The 15,344-nt window shown below is 50.2% G+C and overlaps 2 protein-coding genes across 2 annotated transcripts in view; both read left to right on the forward strand.

Annotated features, from left to right (window-relative positions):
- Positions 1-15,344, forward strand: part of LRRFIP1 (LRR binding FLII interacting protein 1) — a 278,630-nt gene that overhangs the window by 199,202 nt on the left and 64,084 nt on the right. The window lies entirely within an intron of this gene.
- MREG (melanoregulin) lies at positions 878-15,165 on the forward strand. Its single transcript, XM_079311132.1, has 5 exons — positions 878-1,027; positions 4,039-4,198; positions 11,137-11,227; positions 12,757-12,920; positions 13,980-15,165. Exons 1-5 carry the CDS (start codon positions 939-941, stop codon positions 14,103-14,105), a joined length of 630 nt encoding a protein of 209 aa, XP_079167258.1. The 5' UTR covers positions 878-938; the 3' UTR covers positions 14,106-15,165.

Below are 15,344 nucleotides of genomic sequence, written 5' to 3' on the forward strand. Positions count from 1 at the left end.
TTACTCACTCAAGATTGTGCTGAATTTCTGGATTTAGAGAAAAAGAACAGAGACATAAAGAAAAAGAAAGATATTGGGGGGGGGGGGGTGTTAGTATGCATTAGAAGGGGTTGTTAGTTATTAAGCTTTTTGGGGAGTCTGTGCCTCTCAAGTACCTCAATGGGGAAAGAGAGGGAGAAATGCAGCCAGGAGATTAGGATAAAAAGGAGGCTGTGAACCCCCCAAAATTGAGAGACACTAGGAGAATGTCCCATGCCCTGTCCCTTTTTTCAAATAATGTTACAGGACTCCCCTGTCTTATTTTTGGACATAAACCTGGTGCTTGTGGATTAATTTTCCTGACAACATGGAAAAAAAAAAAAAAAAAAAAAAAAGGAGAAGGCAGCAATAATTTAGGCTCTTCTTCCTGAAAAGCCCTTGTACCAGGAGACAGCCAAGCCCAACCCCCCTGCCTGTTTCCCAGGATCCCAGCCCTGTGCCCCAAAAGCCAAGTGGGAACAGGCCTGGAAGTGTAATGGTGCAGAGGGCTGTAAAACGGGGATTTTTGGGTTCTGGCCGAGCTGTGGTGGCCAGTGATGGTTTGGAGGCTGCAAATGCAATGTGGCACTGAGGAGGATGCAGGAGGGCACAGCAGGGTGTGGAAGGGAGTGTGAGGATGCAGAAGGGCAGGGAAAGATGCTGCAGAGGACAAGAGGGTACCGGAGGGATTGGAAGGATGCAGAAGGGCGCTCAGGGATCCAGGAGAGTGCGGGGGTGCAGAGGAGTGCAGGAGGAGGATGCGGGGAGGAGGGTGCAGAAGGACGGCGGGGCCGTGCCGGGGCAGGGCGGCAGGGCGGAGCGGAGCCCGGGCCGGCCCCGTGGGGCGGGGGCAGGGGCCGGGGCCGGCCGTGGGGCCGGGCCGGCGCTGCCCTGCCCTGCCCGGCTCTCCGGCGGCGCCGATGGGGCTGCGGGCCTGGCTGCGATCGCTGGGCTGCTGCGGCTGCTGCGGCGGGGAGGCGGCGGCGCCCGAGAAGGAGCCCCTGCTCAGGTGAGACCCAGCCGGCCACGGACCCTTCATCTCCGTCCCCGGGCATCCATCCCCTGCCTGATCCTCTGGAGCCGCTCCCCGCTCTCTATCCGCCTGCGTTCCCTCTGCCCGCGGCATCTCCTCGGTGTTCCCCGTCCATAGGGATGAGCCAGCCCTTGTCTCTGCGCGCTGGGATTTCAATAGGGCAGCCGAGGCGCTGAACAAAAAGGGAGCCCTGCATTCCTAACCGGGAGGTCGGTCACGCTGCCGGACTCTGGGCTGTGCAGAGCTCCGTTCGCAGGCTGGGGTTACAGAGCCCCAGAATGGACTGGGATAGAAGGGGAATTAAAGCTCAGCCAGTCCCACCCCCTGCCACGGGCAAGGACACCTTCCACTATCCCAGATTTCTTCAAGCCCCATCCAGCCTGGCCTGGAACGCTGCCAGGGATGGGGTATCCATCCCAGCTTCTCTGGGCACCCCGTGCCAGGGCTTCAGCACCCTCACAGGCAAGAATTCCTTCTTGACATCTGATCTAAATCTCTCCTCGGTTAGTTTAAGACCGCTCCCCCTTGTCCTATCGGTAAAAGTCACTCTCTCCTTTAGGCACTGGAAGGGGCTCTTTCATTTTCCATGAGAGCAGCCGCAGCTCTCCAGCCCGTTCAGGGATGGCGAGGCACAGCCGCAGCTTTGAGCAGAGCTGCGCGCTGAGCTCTGGGGCAGGTGTTGCTCTCCTGCTTTGTGCGCAGAGCGTGAGATCGGGGATGTTGTACGGACAGATCCTCCCTGGCTCCTGAAGAGCTGTGCAAGCACGCAGAGAGGGTTTCCATGTGGCAGAACACCCGTGTTTTGAGGCTCTCCCTCCTTCCCCGATGCCAGCCCCGTCCTGACCCCGCCGAGGGTGTCACAGCCCCGGGATGCTCCCGGCGCGTCCTGCATCCCTGCCAGGTGTCGGCAGAGCTGGGGACACACGGCTTGGAACGTCCTGCTAAAGCAGTTACCTAAATAATAAGCGGCTAATCCCAGGCATGGGGCCACCAGGCCAGGAAATTGGCATTAACCTCCCTGCAGCCGGGCACACGTGCGGAGAGACTCCTTGCTGCTGCCCCTGCCCCTCAGCTGGCACTTCCATCCCATTAATGTGGCCCTAAGAAGGAAAGCCACTAAATTCGGGGAATTGGAGAGGCACCTGCTCTTATACACGTGTGCCAGAATTGTTAATTTAACAGCCTAATTGCTGTCCCTTCCAGCCTAATGCTTGCCCCTTCTCAGGAGGCTGCAATTTCATAGTACAATAACTTGCTGGCTGTAATTTTTTTTTTTTGTTTTTACCTCAGTGCTGTTTAAAGTGAATGAGTTGCTTGAGATTTCAGCTCTTTTAGCTGAGTTTTAGGTTTGGGAGCTGGTGTTTCAAAGCATCCAGGCTGCTTGGTTGGCCCTTGGTTTGTGAACGTGGGGTCTGGCTCAGGTGGTGCACTCAGAATGAAAACAAATGAAATATTTGGGCTCCAAATGCCAAAATTTAATGCAAACTGAAAGCCCCCTGGAGCAGAAATCTGTTGATGAAGCATTGATGCTTATCATTTTCTGGGTAAAATCCAGAGTGTGAAATGCTCCCTGTCCCTTCTGCTCCCAGGGAGATTCCTTATTCTGCAAAGCCAGTGCTGTTCTTTTCCCCCTCCCATTTCTTCCTTCTCAATGCTGCTTGGAAGAGCTCTCGCTGCTGCTGTGGATTTATTTGCTGGCTCCTGGGCACTGCCACATGCCTTACAGGATGCTCCATACTGCGATTTGGAAATGGGAATGTGCTAGGAAATGTCCTTGGAGCTGGGAGGGAGGGAGTGGCTCAGAAGAGCTCAGGTGTGGCAGTGTTATTGCTAAATACCCGTGTTTTAAGTAATTCAAATGTTCAGCTTACTGGTAAATGCCCGAGTGGGAAGAAGCTGTGGAAGGCAGGGTGGGAGTGAACTCTTGCTAATGGCACAGCTGGCTCCTGAGTGCTCTGTCCTGTCTGCTCCAAAATTGAAAAATGTGGGGTTGTGCCCCTCCACACCCTCCAAGTTACATTTGTTTGCTTGTCTTTAATGAGGGATTATAAGAGATTATCTTTCCCCTTATTACCTGTTGCTCAGGTTTTTGGTTTGTTGAAAGTCTAATTAACCTTCCTGCTGGAATGCTGATGGAAATTAGTTTTTCTCTGTTTCATCTATGTTTTGGAGCTCCTCTTAGTATCTTTTTATGGCTTGGTGCCATGTCACCCACAGAGAAACCTTGGAGTTTCTCTGGATGGGTTTCTTGGGAAAGGAATGGGGTTTGGGTAGCAAATAAACAGTGGGTGGTTCTGATAAGGATGGTAAAGCTAAAAATAGTTGTTCACTTGTATTGTTCTGCTCAAGTGACTGGACATCTTGATTACACACTTTATGGGAATCCCCTGCTAAAAGTCCTCTTGGCAGGAGTGTTCCTGTTAAAAAATTGCACATCCCAATGGCAACATAAAACTATAAAACACAGAACTGCCCCAGTGTAGAGAAAAGCTCTGTGGGGACAGCCTTCCCAGAAGATGATGCTCAGCTTTGCTAAGCAAATGAAGCCTGGAGTTCATTAGAATCTGAGGGCATTTCCATTGCCAAAATAAGATGGGGCTGAATATCCTTTCCATGCCTTGTGTGTTGTTGCACAGCTCAGCACTGTGAGCATTACATGGTTTGGTTTGGTTTGAACCATGGCTTTGCCTGGTCAGGATGTTTGCTAAGGAAAAAATTTCTGTCTCCCCTGTGAGAAATGATGCTCACTTTTAGAATTTCAAAGATTGAAAGGAGAAAGAGCAGTGCTGGGAGCACAGGATTAAACTGCCATGTGCATACTGGGAGAGGATACATTACAATAACATATATATCTACCAAATTGAACACACAGTATTTATCCTTTAATTGGGAGAGCCAAGCATCACAGCCCTCATCTCTAACACCCCCTGCTCCCCTCCCTGCCCTGTGGGAAGGTGCTGACACTGCCTGCCCCTCTCTCTCTGCAGCAACAACAACCCCTACGCCTCCTTTGGAGCCACCCTGGCCCGGGATGAGGAGCAGAACCTGTGGAGCACCCCCCACGATGTGACCCACACCGAGGCTGATGATGACCGTGTGCTCTACAACATGATTGTGGTCAGGAATCAGCTGGACAAAGACTCAGAGGTGAGGCAGAGCCAGCCCTTGGTCCCACCATGGGCTGGGCTTTGGGGTGTTTGGGGATTTCAGCACCCCACAGGTTTTGGCAGTGTGTGGTTAATCACAGAATCACAGCGTGGTTTGGGTTGGAAGGATCTTAAACATCTGCCATGGGTGGGGGCACCTCCCACTGTCCCAGGTTCCTCCAAACCCCATCCAGCCTGGCCTTGGACTCTGCCAGGGATGGGGCATCCATCCCAGCTTCTCTGGGCACCTGTGCTAGGGCCTCACCACCTTCTCAGGGAGGATGTTTTTCCTAATACTCTATCTAAACCTACTCTCTGTCAGTTTGAAGCCATTCCCCCTTGTCCTGTCACTCCAAGCTCTTGTAAATAGTTTGGCCCCATCTTTCCTATAGGATTCCCTTCAGATACTGGGAGGCTGCAATTAGGTCACCCTGGAGTTTTTCTCTCTTTCTCTTTCTCTTTCTCTTTCTCTTTCTCTTTCTCTTTCTCTTTCTCTTATCCTTCCCTCATGGCAGAGCTGCTCCATCCCTCTGATCACCTTGCTGGGCTCCTCTGGACTGTCAGACACCAGCAGGTCAATGCCCTTCCTTCAATTAAGCTGCTGTGGAGACCCCAGAGTCCCCCACTGTGGCTCATGTAGGCACCAGGTCCTCCCACTTGTTCCCTCCTTTATCCACCTGCTGTGGATATCTCTGTGGCCACCTCAGCCCTGGGAAGCTTGGGGGTATCTCCAGCAGCTGATCCAGTGCTGTGTTTCTTGCCTCCATGGTATCTTGGGTTCATCTCCCTCTCTTGTGAGAATCTCTGTGTTCTCCTTGCCTTCAATACCCTCCCAGGGCATTATCCCATCCAGCAATTCCCTCCAGAATCCTTTCTCCCCTCACTCCCCATCCCTTTCAGAAATCTGCATTTCTGTGCATCCTTGCTCAGCCCAAACCAAAGGTTATGTGCTTTCCATGGAGGAGTGAGGGAGCACAGCAGCTGACACTTGGAAAGCAAGGAGGTCAGGAGGTCAGTAATGGGCTGTCAATGTGCAGGGATGTGGGAAAAGACACAAGGTAGGCTTGGGATGGAGACCAGGGACTTCTCAGGGAGGGAAACTGAGAGGAGGAATAGAAGGGACATAGAAAGGAAGGAAAGTGGCAGGGAGTGGGAAGAGCATGAGGAAGATGCTTTACAGTGGATAGGAAGTGTTTGTTTCTCACAAATCAGGAAGCAGGGAGATTCCAGGGAGGTTTCCCAGGCATTCATGGCAGCTGGAACACACTTGGGAATGGTGCCCTGCAAGCACCACATCCCCCAGATGTGTGGTCAGCCCCATCTCCTGCCTTCCCAGGCTGCTGGTTTAGTTCCATATTTCCTCTGTTTGTCCTTTCCCTGGCCAGGCTGATGTTTGCACAGCCCTGGCAGTGCCCAGAGCTCTGCTGCCACTCCAGGGACATGTCAAGTTAAATCCTTCTCCAGTGGGATGCAGGGCAATTATTGGGAAGCAGGGAACTGGCACAGATCTTAGTGGCAAGGGGAAAACCATGGCTATTACATAAAGGCTGTTTTGCAGCCCTGATTTCCTTTGCTAAGGCACTTCAGTGCAAAGGAGATTGCAGTGGCCTGATTAGGAGCAGGCTGTAGCAAACAGTGACACATTTTTCCCCCCTCTGATTGCTTTCATGGCTCCAGAATGTTTGCAGGAAAGCCTGGAGGCCTCGTGTTTAACTTCAAGGTGATCCTTCTCCATCCAAGAGTCTGCAGGAGTGTTAACTGTTTGGCCTGTGATAGTCTCTGTAAACCAAAAACCAGCTCAGCTTTACAAGGAGGCTTAAACTACAGATGAATCAAAATTACAAGCTGTAATTAGCTGAAAGAGGTCATGGAATCCTTGTGTGCAGTTGGCCAGAATCCTCATTTAAAGGGGTTGTCTTTTGGTGGGTTTGATTTAATCATGGTGTTTACAATGGATGGCTTTGTAACAACATTTTCATGGTGGCATGTGACTTTTACAGCTCTAACTGGAGATCTCTTCCCTCCCCACTGCTGCTCTCTCTGCCTAGAGTCTGACAGAAGCCAGGGAGCTCCATCCATCCCAAAAGAATGGCTGAAAGAATCAAGGACAGCTCCATTTAGGGGGCTGCACAGGAGTGTTGTGTGCCACCCTTGTTCAGGGTCAGGGAAAAGCATCAGTTATGGCTGAGCAGGAAAATGCTCCTGCATGTCCTCAACTCAATGTGCCTGTCCTAAATCCTGCCCTTTCTCCTGCCTTCAGGGTATCTGTGGGGTTTTAGTGGGTCTGAGCACTCCCTGTGCCTGCCAGTGGAAAAGGAAACCTCAAAACTCACAGGGCTTCCTGTCCATAGCAAAGGTAGCATCACATCCTCTGCTTTTCCATGCAGTGCAATAAATAAAAAGCCTGAGGAGCACAACATCAGGGCAGCAGTGAGGAAAGTTTTGAGGAAAGCCAAGGCAGTGTTCTCTTGCTTTGGGTGTGGCCTGGGGCTGGCAGGGGCTCTGCTGTCCCCTCTCACAGCTGGGAAACTGAGGCACCACAGGGGAGCCCAGCAGGATGCTGCAGTTCCCAGCTGCAGCTCTTGCTGGGGGGCAGGACAGGGAGGGGCTTGGGCAGCAGAGCCAGCATTCCTGAGCTTGGCCCCTGCTGCCAAAATCTCTCCTTACTCCAGCAGGCATTTTAAAACTAGGCCAGATTGCAGTGCCCTTCCCTCCTAATGAGACTTCAGCTCAGAGAGAGAGGAAAAAAAAGGTCTAATTGCAGAACAACACTGGGCTGCAAAAGCCACCATCTGCTTTGGGGGCTGCTCTGCTCCCAAAATCCCCAGGGTGAGCCTGTGGATACTGCAGGACAGGGGATGTGTGGTGCACAAGGGTTACAAAACCATTGGTCCTTTTCTTCCTGTGGTTAAAACACACTGAAAAAGGAAACTTCTTGCATTTCTGCTCCTTCATTTAACACAGAAATTCTGCTGTGCAGTACACTCACTGTGTGCTTTGCCATTCCCCACCTATAACTCAGGGATTTCCCAGCACAGGGATGTGCAGGTTGCTCTCCATCCTGTGTTCCTTACCTGTTTGGCACCATCTTGGCAATGTTGGTACACTTGCCCACACCTGATCCATGTGGAGCTGTCCCTGCTGGTACCTCTGCTCTGGGAAATTTGGCAGCTCCAGCCCAAATTCAGTGTGTCCTTAGCTTGCACAGAGAAAACCAGGAAAACCATTTCTGAGGGGCTGCTCAAGCAGATGCAGCTTTTGATCACAGCTGTCATCACAGCTTTTGAAGGCTGGGATCATGTTTCAAATTTGGGAAAATGAGAGTTTTTTCCCCTACTCCAACTCTGCAGCATCACTGAGCTGTTGTAGGGTAAAATAAATCTGAGACCTGGTGGTGAAATGAGCAGCAAGGGCTGCACTGGGGCTGTTGCTGGGCACAGAGTTCCCTCCATGAGGTTCACTCTGGGGTAGCCCTGGTTTTTCTGCTGGGGTGTGTGGAGTTACCCAGCCCTGGGCAGGGAGCTGTGCATCAATCCTGGCTCCAGAGAAGGAGCCAGGGCTAAGGCAGCTGTGCCACATATCTGGGAACAGAAACTAAAGTGGCATTTTCCTGGTGGCTGAGGAAAACCCCCTGTTCTCATGGCTTGCTGTAAATGCAGTGTTCCTCTCTCCTCTTGGCTTATTCCTTAGGGAAAGGTGGGATCATAAACCCCATAGCAAAGGGAATTGCTCAGCCTGCATCCCTGCCAGGGTCCTGGCTAGCAGATCCACACATGATCCCCCTGAAAAGCCCATTAATGAGCTGGCAAGGCCTGTTTTTCTTTCTCCTCCTGCTCTCCTATAGGATTATTCTTTTCTAAAAAGGTTACAGAGAAGGTCAGAATTGTGACCCAGCTGTTACTGAGGCATAGAGAGGTGGATGGGATTTATCCAGGGCTGGGGAGCCCAGACCTGACCCTCTTAATGTCTGCATGCCTCTCTTAAACTGAATCCAATTTAAGCTTATTCTGAGATAATTTCTGCTCTATAGTTTATATTTGTTCAGCTACTTCCAGTGGAACCAGAGCAGGAACATCCCTGGTACCTGCCTGGGCTGATATTTTGCAGTCTTTCCCTGATAACTCTGTTTTGACCTAATTTCTAAAATTACTCTTGAACAGAACAGTGACCTCAATTGCTTTTAAGAGAATAAAGGCAGTGGATTTGGTAGAGGATTGTTCTGGCAACATGAAGAAAGCTGCCTAGTAATTAGGAAATGTTCATATGATCAGGGATGAGGAGCTGGACAGTGTTGCCTGTTCTCTTGGCACATTTTTTCCCAGAGCTCTGAGTTATGTACCAGCCTGGCTTATTCCATGTCATTTGGCATTTGCAGGTTTAGTGTTTCACACTAGAGAGTCTGGGGAGGTTTTCCAGGTAAATATTTGAAGGGCTGAGCCTGTAGAGAAGGGAGGCAGTGGGGTTTCCCTGCTGCTCCTGGGAGATTCTTGACTCACACACTCAGGGTTTTCTCAAGCCCTCATGGTATCTCTTGCGCCCTGCTCTGTAGGTTTAAAGGGCAAAACTGGCTGCAAAAAACAGTGCTGGGAACTGCAACCTGATTTGGTTTCTTGTGGTTAACTCAGATTTTGGCAAAGGAGTTTATTTCTTAAGGGATTGTTTCTGAGTGTGTGGCTGGGATGTCCCAGAGACACCACACACGTTTGGTGTGTCAGTCCTGTGTGCCAGAAGCCTCCTCCCTGCCCCAGGAATTCCATCTGACTTCCCAAGAAGGCTGAGGGACAGGGTTTGGTGGGGCTGAGCAGCCCCATGATGCTGCCTGGCCCCTCCAAACACTCCCTGGTGACTCACAGGGAACTCCCTCCCCAAAGCTTCTGATCCTTGCCTGTGCAGGGGCAGAGCAGGCTTTGCCTTTCCTCTGCTATGGGAGATGTTTTTTTAGAATAATTTTGGGTGTGGAAAGATGCTCTTGAGTTTATTCCCTCATTAAAGGCACTGTGGCAAGTCAGATGTCTCTGCTGCAAGGAACAGCCTGGGAAAATCCAGTGGTTTCTGAGACTGATGGAGAGCAGGGCACGAGTCCCTTTGAGAGCTCAGCCCATATCATCCTGATAAGCCCTGCTTCCCCTGTTTCTTTTCAATGGCTGGGAGCATCCTCCTCCCAGCTTTCTACAGAAATGTAGACACATTCAGCTACATGCTCAGGCAAAAAAAAAAAAAAAATCCCACCAGAACAAGAGGTGTTAATAAATAATAAATTACCAAAATCATTCCTTTGCACACTCCCCACATTCTCCATCAACAGGACACTGTCAAAGCTCCCCTGGACCTGAATATTCACCATATTCACCTCCATAGCACAGCTCAGACACTGGGATGTACAAGAAAGCCATAACCTAGATTCCCTTAAAACAAAAATAGACAGGGGAAACCACGCTGCTGTTAATCCAGGGAAAATCAGGAGCAGCTTCCCTGCATGCTAAGCACTGCTCTCTGTTCTTAGTGAGGAGTCTGGCTCCTAGCACAGGGTAAATCCCCAGGGCCCCCAGAGCTACTGCTGGCTGCACATTTTGTGGAGAGGAGCATCTCCACAAAGCTGTAACACAACAAGCCTCCTCTTTTCCACCCACAGGAGCTCAGTTCCCAGCTCTGAGCTGGTGTCATGGCAGAGGAGAGTCTTGTGCTATGCAAACAGCAAAGCTGTTCTCAAGTGCCACTTCAGGAGAGAGGGAAATGTGCCTCTGGAAGGGGATTTTGAGGCTGTGGCAGAGCTGGTTCCTCTGCTCTCCTGACCTGAAGTCACCACTGACTTAGCCCTGCTGGCTGCTTTTTCCAAAGTGTAATCTCCCAGGGCTTCCTGCAGCTCGTGCTGATCAGCAGGGAAACAGGCTTGGCTTTAAACCTCAGCCACATTCAGGGGAAAAAAAACACTCAGGAATTATCAAATCTTTATGGAATCAAGTCAGCTCTTTGACCAAGCACCAGAAAACAGTGGAGGTTCTAACACCCAGCTGACCTCTTTGGTTGTTTTTGTGCTCTGAACCCAGCATGGCCTTTAGGAAGATCTCAGGGTGACAGCACAGGTTAACACCTGTTTATTCTTCAGGAGCCCATCTAGGTAATCCCTTGCTGAGAAATGAGATTAATTAAGGTTGTTACTGGAAGGAAGTTAACAGGTGATGTTGTGACCCTGCTGTTGGGCTGCTAAAAATGTACCTTTGCAGTGTGTGCATTGATTAAACTCAAGGAAGAGCTGGAAAGAGTTCTGGTTTTCTTGCAGAACACATGATTTCCACAGGGATGCATGTTTATGGAATCATTTAGGTTGGAAAAGTCATCTAATATTGAGTCAGGCCATTAACCCAGCACTGCCAAGCCCACCATAAAGCTTGTGTGGTTGTGTTTAAATGTGCTGGTGTGACTTTAATAAATAACCCCAAATCCTTTCCCTCTTGCCCAGTGTCCCATTATCCAGCTCTAGAGCTGGAAGTGCAGTGCAAGGATTTCAGACAACTCCAGTTCAGCCCTCATCCATCCATCCTTTTAAAAGAGAGTGCCCTGATCTTTAAAAAAAGTCTAGTTTTTTTTGTTTTCTAGTACTTTTGAACACCTGCCTGCTCCAGTTCATGCCAAACAGGGCTCCATGTCTGACTGACTGTTGTCAGCAACACCTGAGCTAAATTCTGTAATTTCAGATAAACTGGAAGGTGTTTTGAACAGAGAAGACACAGAAATGCTGAGCCAAGTGCCAAGCCAAATATTTTGTGTTGGTCAGTGTAGTTTCTAACAAAGGCAAGCAGCCTGCTCATCCACCCTCACACATCTCATAGCTCAGTGCTACAGCAGCTCTGCACCTCTGGCTCCCTTCCTCAGAGCTGGAATTCCTTGAGAAGCAGCAGATTCCAATGGCTGAGTGTCTCCCATGCCTTTGCTTTGCAGGAGTGGCAGAAGCTCAACTATGACATTTACACCTTAAGGCAGAGCCGGAAGGAAGTGAGGAGCAGGTGGAAACACATTTTGGAGGATTTAGGTAAGCTGGGATGTGATTCCAGTGGTGCTGAGGGTGGGAACAGCTCCAGCAGATCCAGCTGGGGAGGAGGGAGGTGAAAGGAGGTTGCTGAGCAATGTCCCCAGGGCTCAGGGGAGGGGACAGGGACACCGTGTCTGCAGGCACGTCAGAACCTTCTGAGCCATGTCCCAGCCCATAATAACAAGCCCAGTCATCCATTTCCAGCTTCCCTGTGGAAACTTGAAGTGGGAGTTCACCCTGGGTTTTTCTGAACAAGATAAGCAGGAAGGAATGAATATTCCTTTCAGATGGGAGCACAGATACATCTATTTTTGTTTTCTTAACCAATGGCAGCTGATCAGAGCTAAGCCACTCACCTTGTTTGCTCCCAAGTGGATTTGAAATATTGAATTGCTCCCCAGAACCCCTCCTAGTGCTGTTTCCAAGAGGTGGGGGTGGGTGTGACAGGGTTTTCCCAATTGCCTGGCACACAGCATGTGACACTGGGGATGTGCCAGCATGTCAGCTGGGTGACTTCCATCATGGCTGATGAGAGGAGGATGGGTGAATCTATTCTGGGATACCCTCAATGGGAGCCAGAGATGGGTATCTCAGCCACTCCTGCCCTACCTGCTATTCTGGCATTGGGGTGGGAGGAACATCATAAATCCATAACCAGGTGTCAGCCCTGGTCTCCACCCAGGTGCTCACACAGCCTGTGCAGGCCAGGCTGGGGAGGGATCATTTGGCATCCTCCCACCTCCCACTGCAGGCTGACAAAGGCTCTCCCACATCCCTCTCACATCCACAGGGGCTGTGCAAAGGCTGGGGAAGCTCAAGGCCAAGGATCATTTGAAGCCTTAATGAAGCTAAATGAGCAACCAGATGTGAAACTGCTATCTTCTCTTATCTAGGCCTTTGCTTTAATCATAAGCCCACCACTCTCAGCCCATAACTGTTCTCATGTGAGCTGCATCACCACCAGCCCCCTGGAGCTGAACAAAGAGTTAATGGTAGCCATTTCATTTAAAGACCCCTGCATTCACTCTCCTTCACTTTCCTTCCCTGGATTCCCTTCCTGTAATCCATGCTGGCTGCTACAGGAACAATTAGGCTGGTGTTCATCACTGCCACAGCTTTTGTCCCTGTTACCTGATTTAGGGAGCCCCACCAGCCCTGAAAGCTCTGGTAGCATCAGGAATGTGGAAGAGCTGAATCAGCACCCTGGGTTGTGCATGTTCACACACCTTTTTCATCAGGAAAACCAGCAATGAATTCGCTGTGACTACTTTGGTGATTTATTTCCCCACCAGCAAGTTTATACCTGTCCCACAGCCTGCCTGAGGGAGTGCTGGTTTGTTTTAGGAAGTGGGGATGCAGCTTCACAGGGTGGAGGGGGAATAAGAAACCTTCCAAGAGCCTGAAGGGCTCAGAGATGACCCTGCTTTTTCTTAAGCTACCATCCAACAAAAAATTCTACAACATTACTAATTCTCACATTTAAAAACCCAAAGTTTACAAAGTTTGTTTCTGTAACATCTCTTTGCCAGGTTTCCAGAAGGAAGCAGATTCCCTCTTGTCAGTGACCAAACTCAGCATCATCAGTGACTCTCAGAACATGAGCAAAGCCCGGGACATCTTGTTAAAGCTCTCTGAAGAGACCAACATCTTCCCAACCAGCTGGGAGCTTTCTGAGCGCTACCTCTTCGTGGTGGTGAGTACTCAGCACACCTGGGAGCTCACCTGGGAGCTCATCTGGGAGCTCACAGCAGGGGGACAGAGCAGGGGAGCCAGAGGATGCACCTGGGGTGATCCCTCAGATGTTGCACTTTGAGCTTGGCTGTTCAGCTTCCTGGAATGCTGGTGCTGCAGCACTGTGAATTCCACACCCCTCCACAAGTTCTGGATGGTCTTGGTGGGAAAAGATGAGAGCTAATCTCATGAGAGAGGGGCTGTGGAGGGAGGGCCCTGGGCAGGGATGTGCCTGGAACATCCCCTGTGAGGTTATTACCTCCGATGCTCTAGGCACCAACTTCATTGGGTAATTCTCTAAATTAGCAAGCAGCTAATAGTTACTAAAAAGGTTATTTACTGCAGAAGCACATCAGCCTCCAAGGCACTGCCACAGACATCAAAGTCCTTGCTGAGTTTAGTTTAGAGTCCCAGGTTAGAGCAGAGGCTGTTCCTGAAGGTCCCAGTGGGGCTGATGTTGGTGCAGCAGCTCCTGTCTCCTTCTCAGGTGTTGATGGCTGGAAAAGCAATGGCAGCAAAGCAGAAAGGAAAAAGCAGCAACTCTCCCCAATACTGACTCTTATATAGGATTTTCCCAACAAGCTGAGATGCAAGCTGGGACCAGCACTCCTTAACCTATTAGAATCCTGATTTCTTAGCACACCAGGTTATGTATAGAACTACGCATACAACCTATCTTGTTCTATGTAAAAATGTAGGCAGTATTCTTACTATAACTCTATTATGTCTAAGTCCTGTCTACAACTGTGGGCCTGGAGCCTCTACTGAAGATACCAGTATGTTTCCACCTTCAGTAGAACACTCACTGTTACTGTGGCATTTGAGACCTCTTACTTACTAAAAACACTGCAGCTCCTACTAAACCTTACTGACTTCTACTTTATGTGTGAGTGCCTTAATATACTTCAATGCATCCAAAGGCTTTGTGTTAATCCCTGCACCTTGATTCCTCCCTGAGGGATTCAGAGAATCCCCCAACTCCCTGCCTCCCAGCCCCAGTGATATGTTCCCTGTTTGGCAGGACCGGCTGATCGCCCTGGACGCTGCGGACGAGTTTTTCCGGATGGCCAGCACCGTGTATCCCAAGAGGGACAGGGCAGATGAGGGCCCCAGGCCCCTGCAGAGTGTGCTGGCTGCAGTGCCCTGAGCAGTGGATGTGCCTCCCCAGCACAGTGAGGCTCTGCAGGCAGGGGTCAGCACGGAGTGCCCTCCCTGTTTCCCTGTGAGAAGCGAGCTGTGCCCAGCAGAGCGCACGGCAAGGAGAGCGCTGGTGCCGAGGTGCTCCCAGGCATGGGCAGGGAGAGCTGCCCTGGAGTAGCCCTGGTGGGCCACCACTGGCCAGTAGTGTGTGTTGAAGGCATGGGGAGGAGCTGCCGTGCAAGGCATTGCTGCCAGGAGCTGCAAAGGTTCCAAGGAAAGCGAGGAAATCCACCTTCCTTTGAGTCCTCTCCCCTGAGCCTGCCAGCCTGGAAGAAAAACACCTGCATCATCCACAGCTCTGTGACTGCTCCTCTTCCTCACCTCCAGGCAGCTCCCAGGGAATCTGGGGAAGAGGCAGGAGCTGTGCCAGGACAGGATTTCATTCAGCAGCGTCACAGTTGGGTGCTCCACCCCCAGCCATTAGTGGCTGAGGGATGTTTGTGTCAGGGGTGCTCAGCTTGACATCTTACAAGAAGGCAGAGTTTAAGAAGGTGCCAAGTTCAGAGCTGCTGAGAATTTGGCTCCTGGAACATCAGTTGCCCAGCATTGCGTTCTGTTTTGGAAAGTTTTGGTCTTAATTGCCTAAAAAACTCCACCACAAAGCTGCACGTACTGGCAGTATAAAAATCCTCATTACCAGCAGGGATGGTGTAATGAACATCCTTTTTATCCTGGAGTTTTGACTGATAATGAGCAATAATTTTGAAAACACTGGATTTGATAATTTAAAAACGAGTGGAAGTTCTTCACTGATGAACACACATGCTGCTAATTGGCCAGTTGAAAATGCTGGTTACACAGGGCCTCCCAAAGTAGCAAACCAGAGCTTTTATTTGTTTTTACCTACAGCATTTGAAATAAATATATATATGAGCTGTTTTTGTTTGTCAGTCTTCCTGGGAAACATTTTTGTCAACTCAGAACAGCAGTGAAAGCTGAGTTTAATAAAGAAAACATTGCAAAACCAGCCTTTCATATTCTCTCTGTGAACCTATTCAGGTAACAATGTTTGTGTTGACTGCTGATAGCAAAAGGGTTGGGATATTTGTAGAACCTCTGCACCTTGTTCTCCACACACTTTAAATTTCCTGTTGACTTATGGGAGTTACATTTGCCAACCTAAGACCCAAGTCTTTGTAGGACATGGTGGGGATCAAATTTAATTTCACTGGGACTTGGCATTAGG

The sequence above is a fragment of the Erithacus rubecula genome, assembly GCF_903797595.1.
Source record: "Erithacus rubecula genome assembly, chromosome: 8".
In the NCBI taxonomy this organism is placed as follows: Eukaryota; Metazoa; Chordata; class Aves; order Passeriformes; family Muscicapidae; genus Erithacus; species Erithacus rubecula.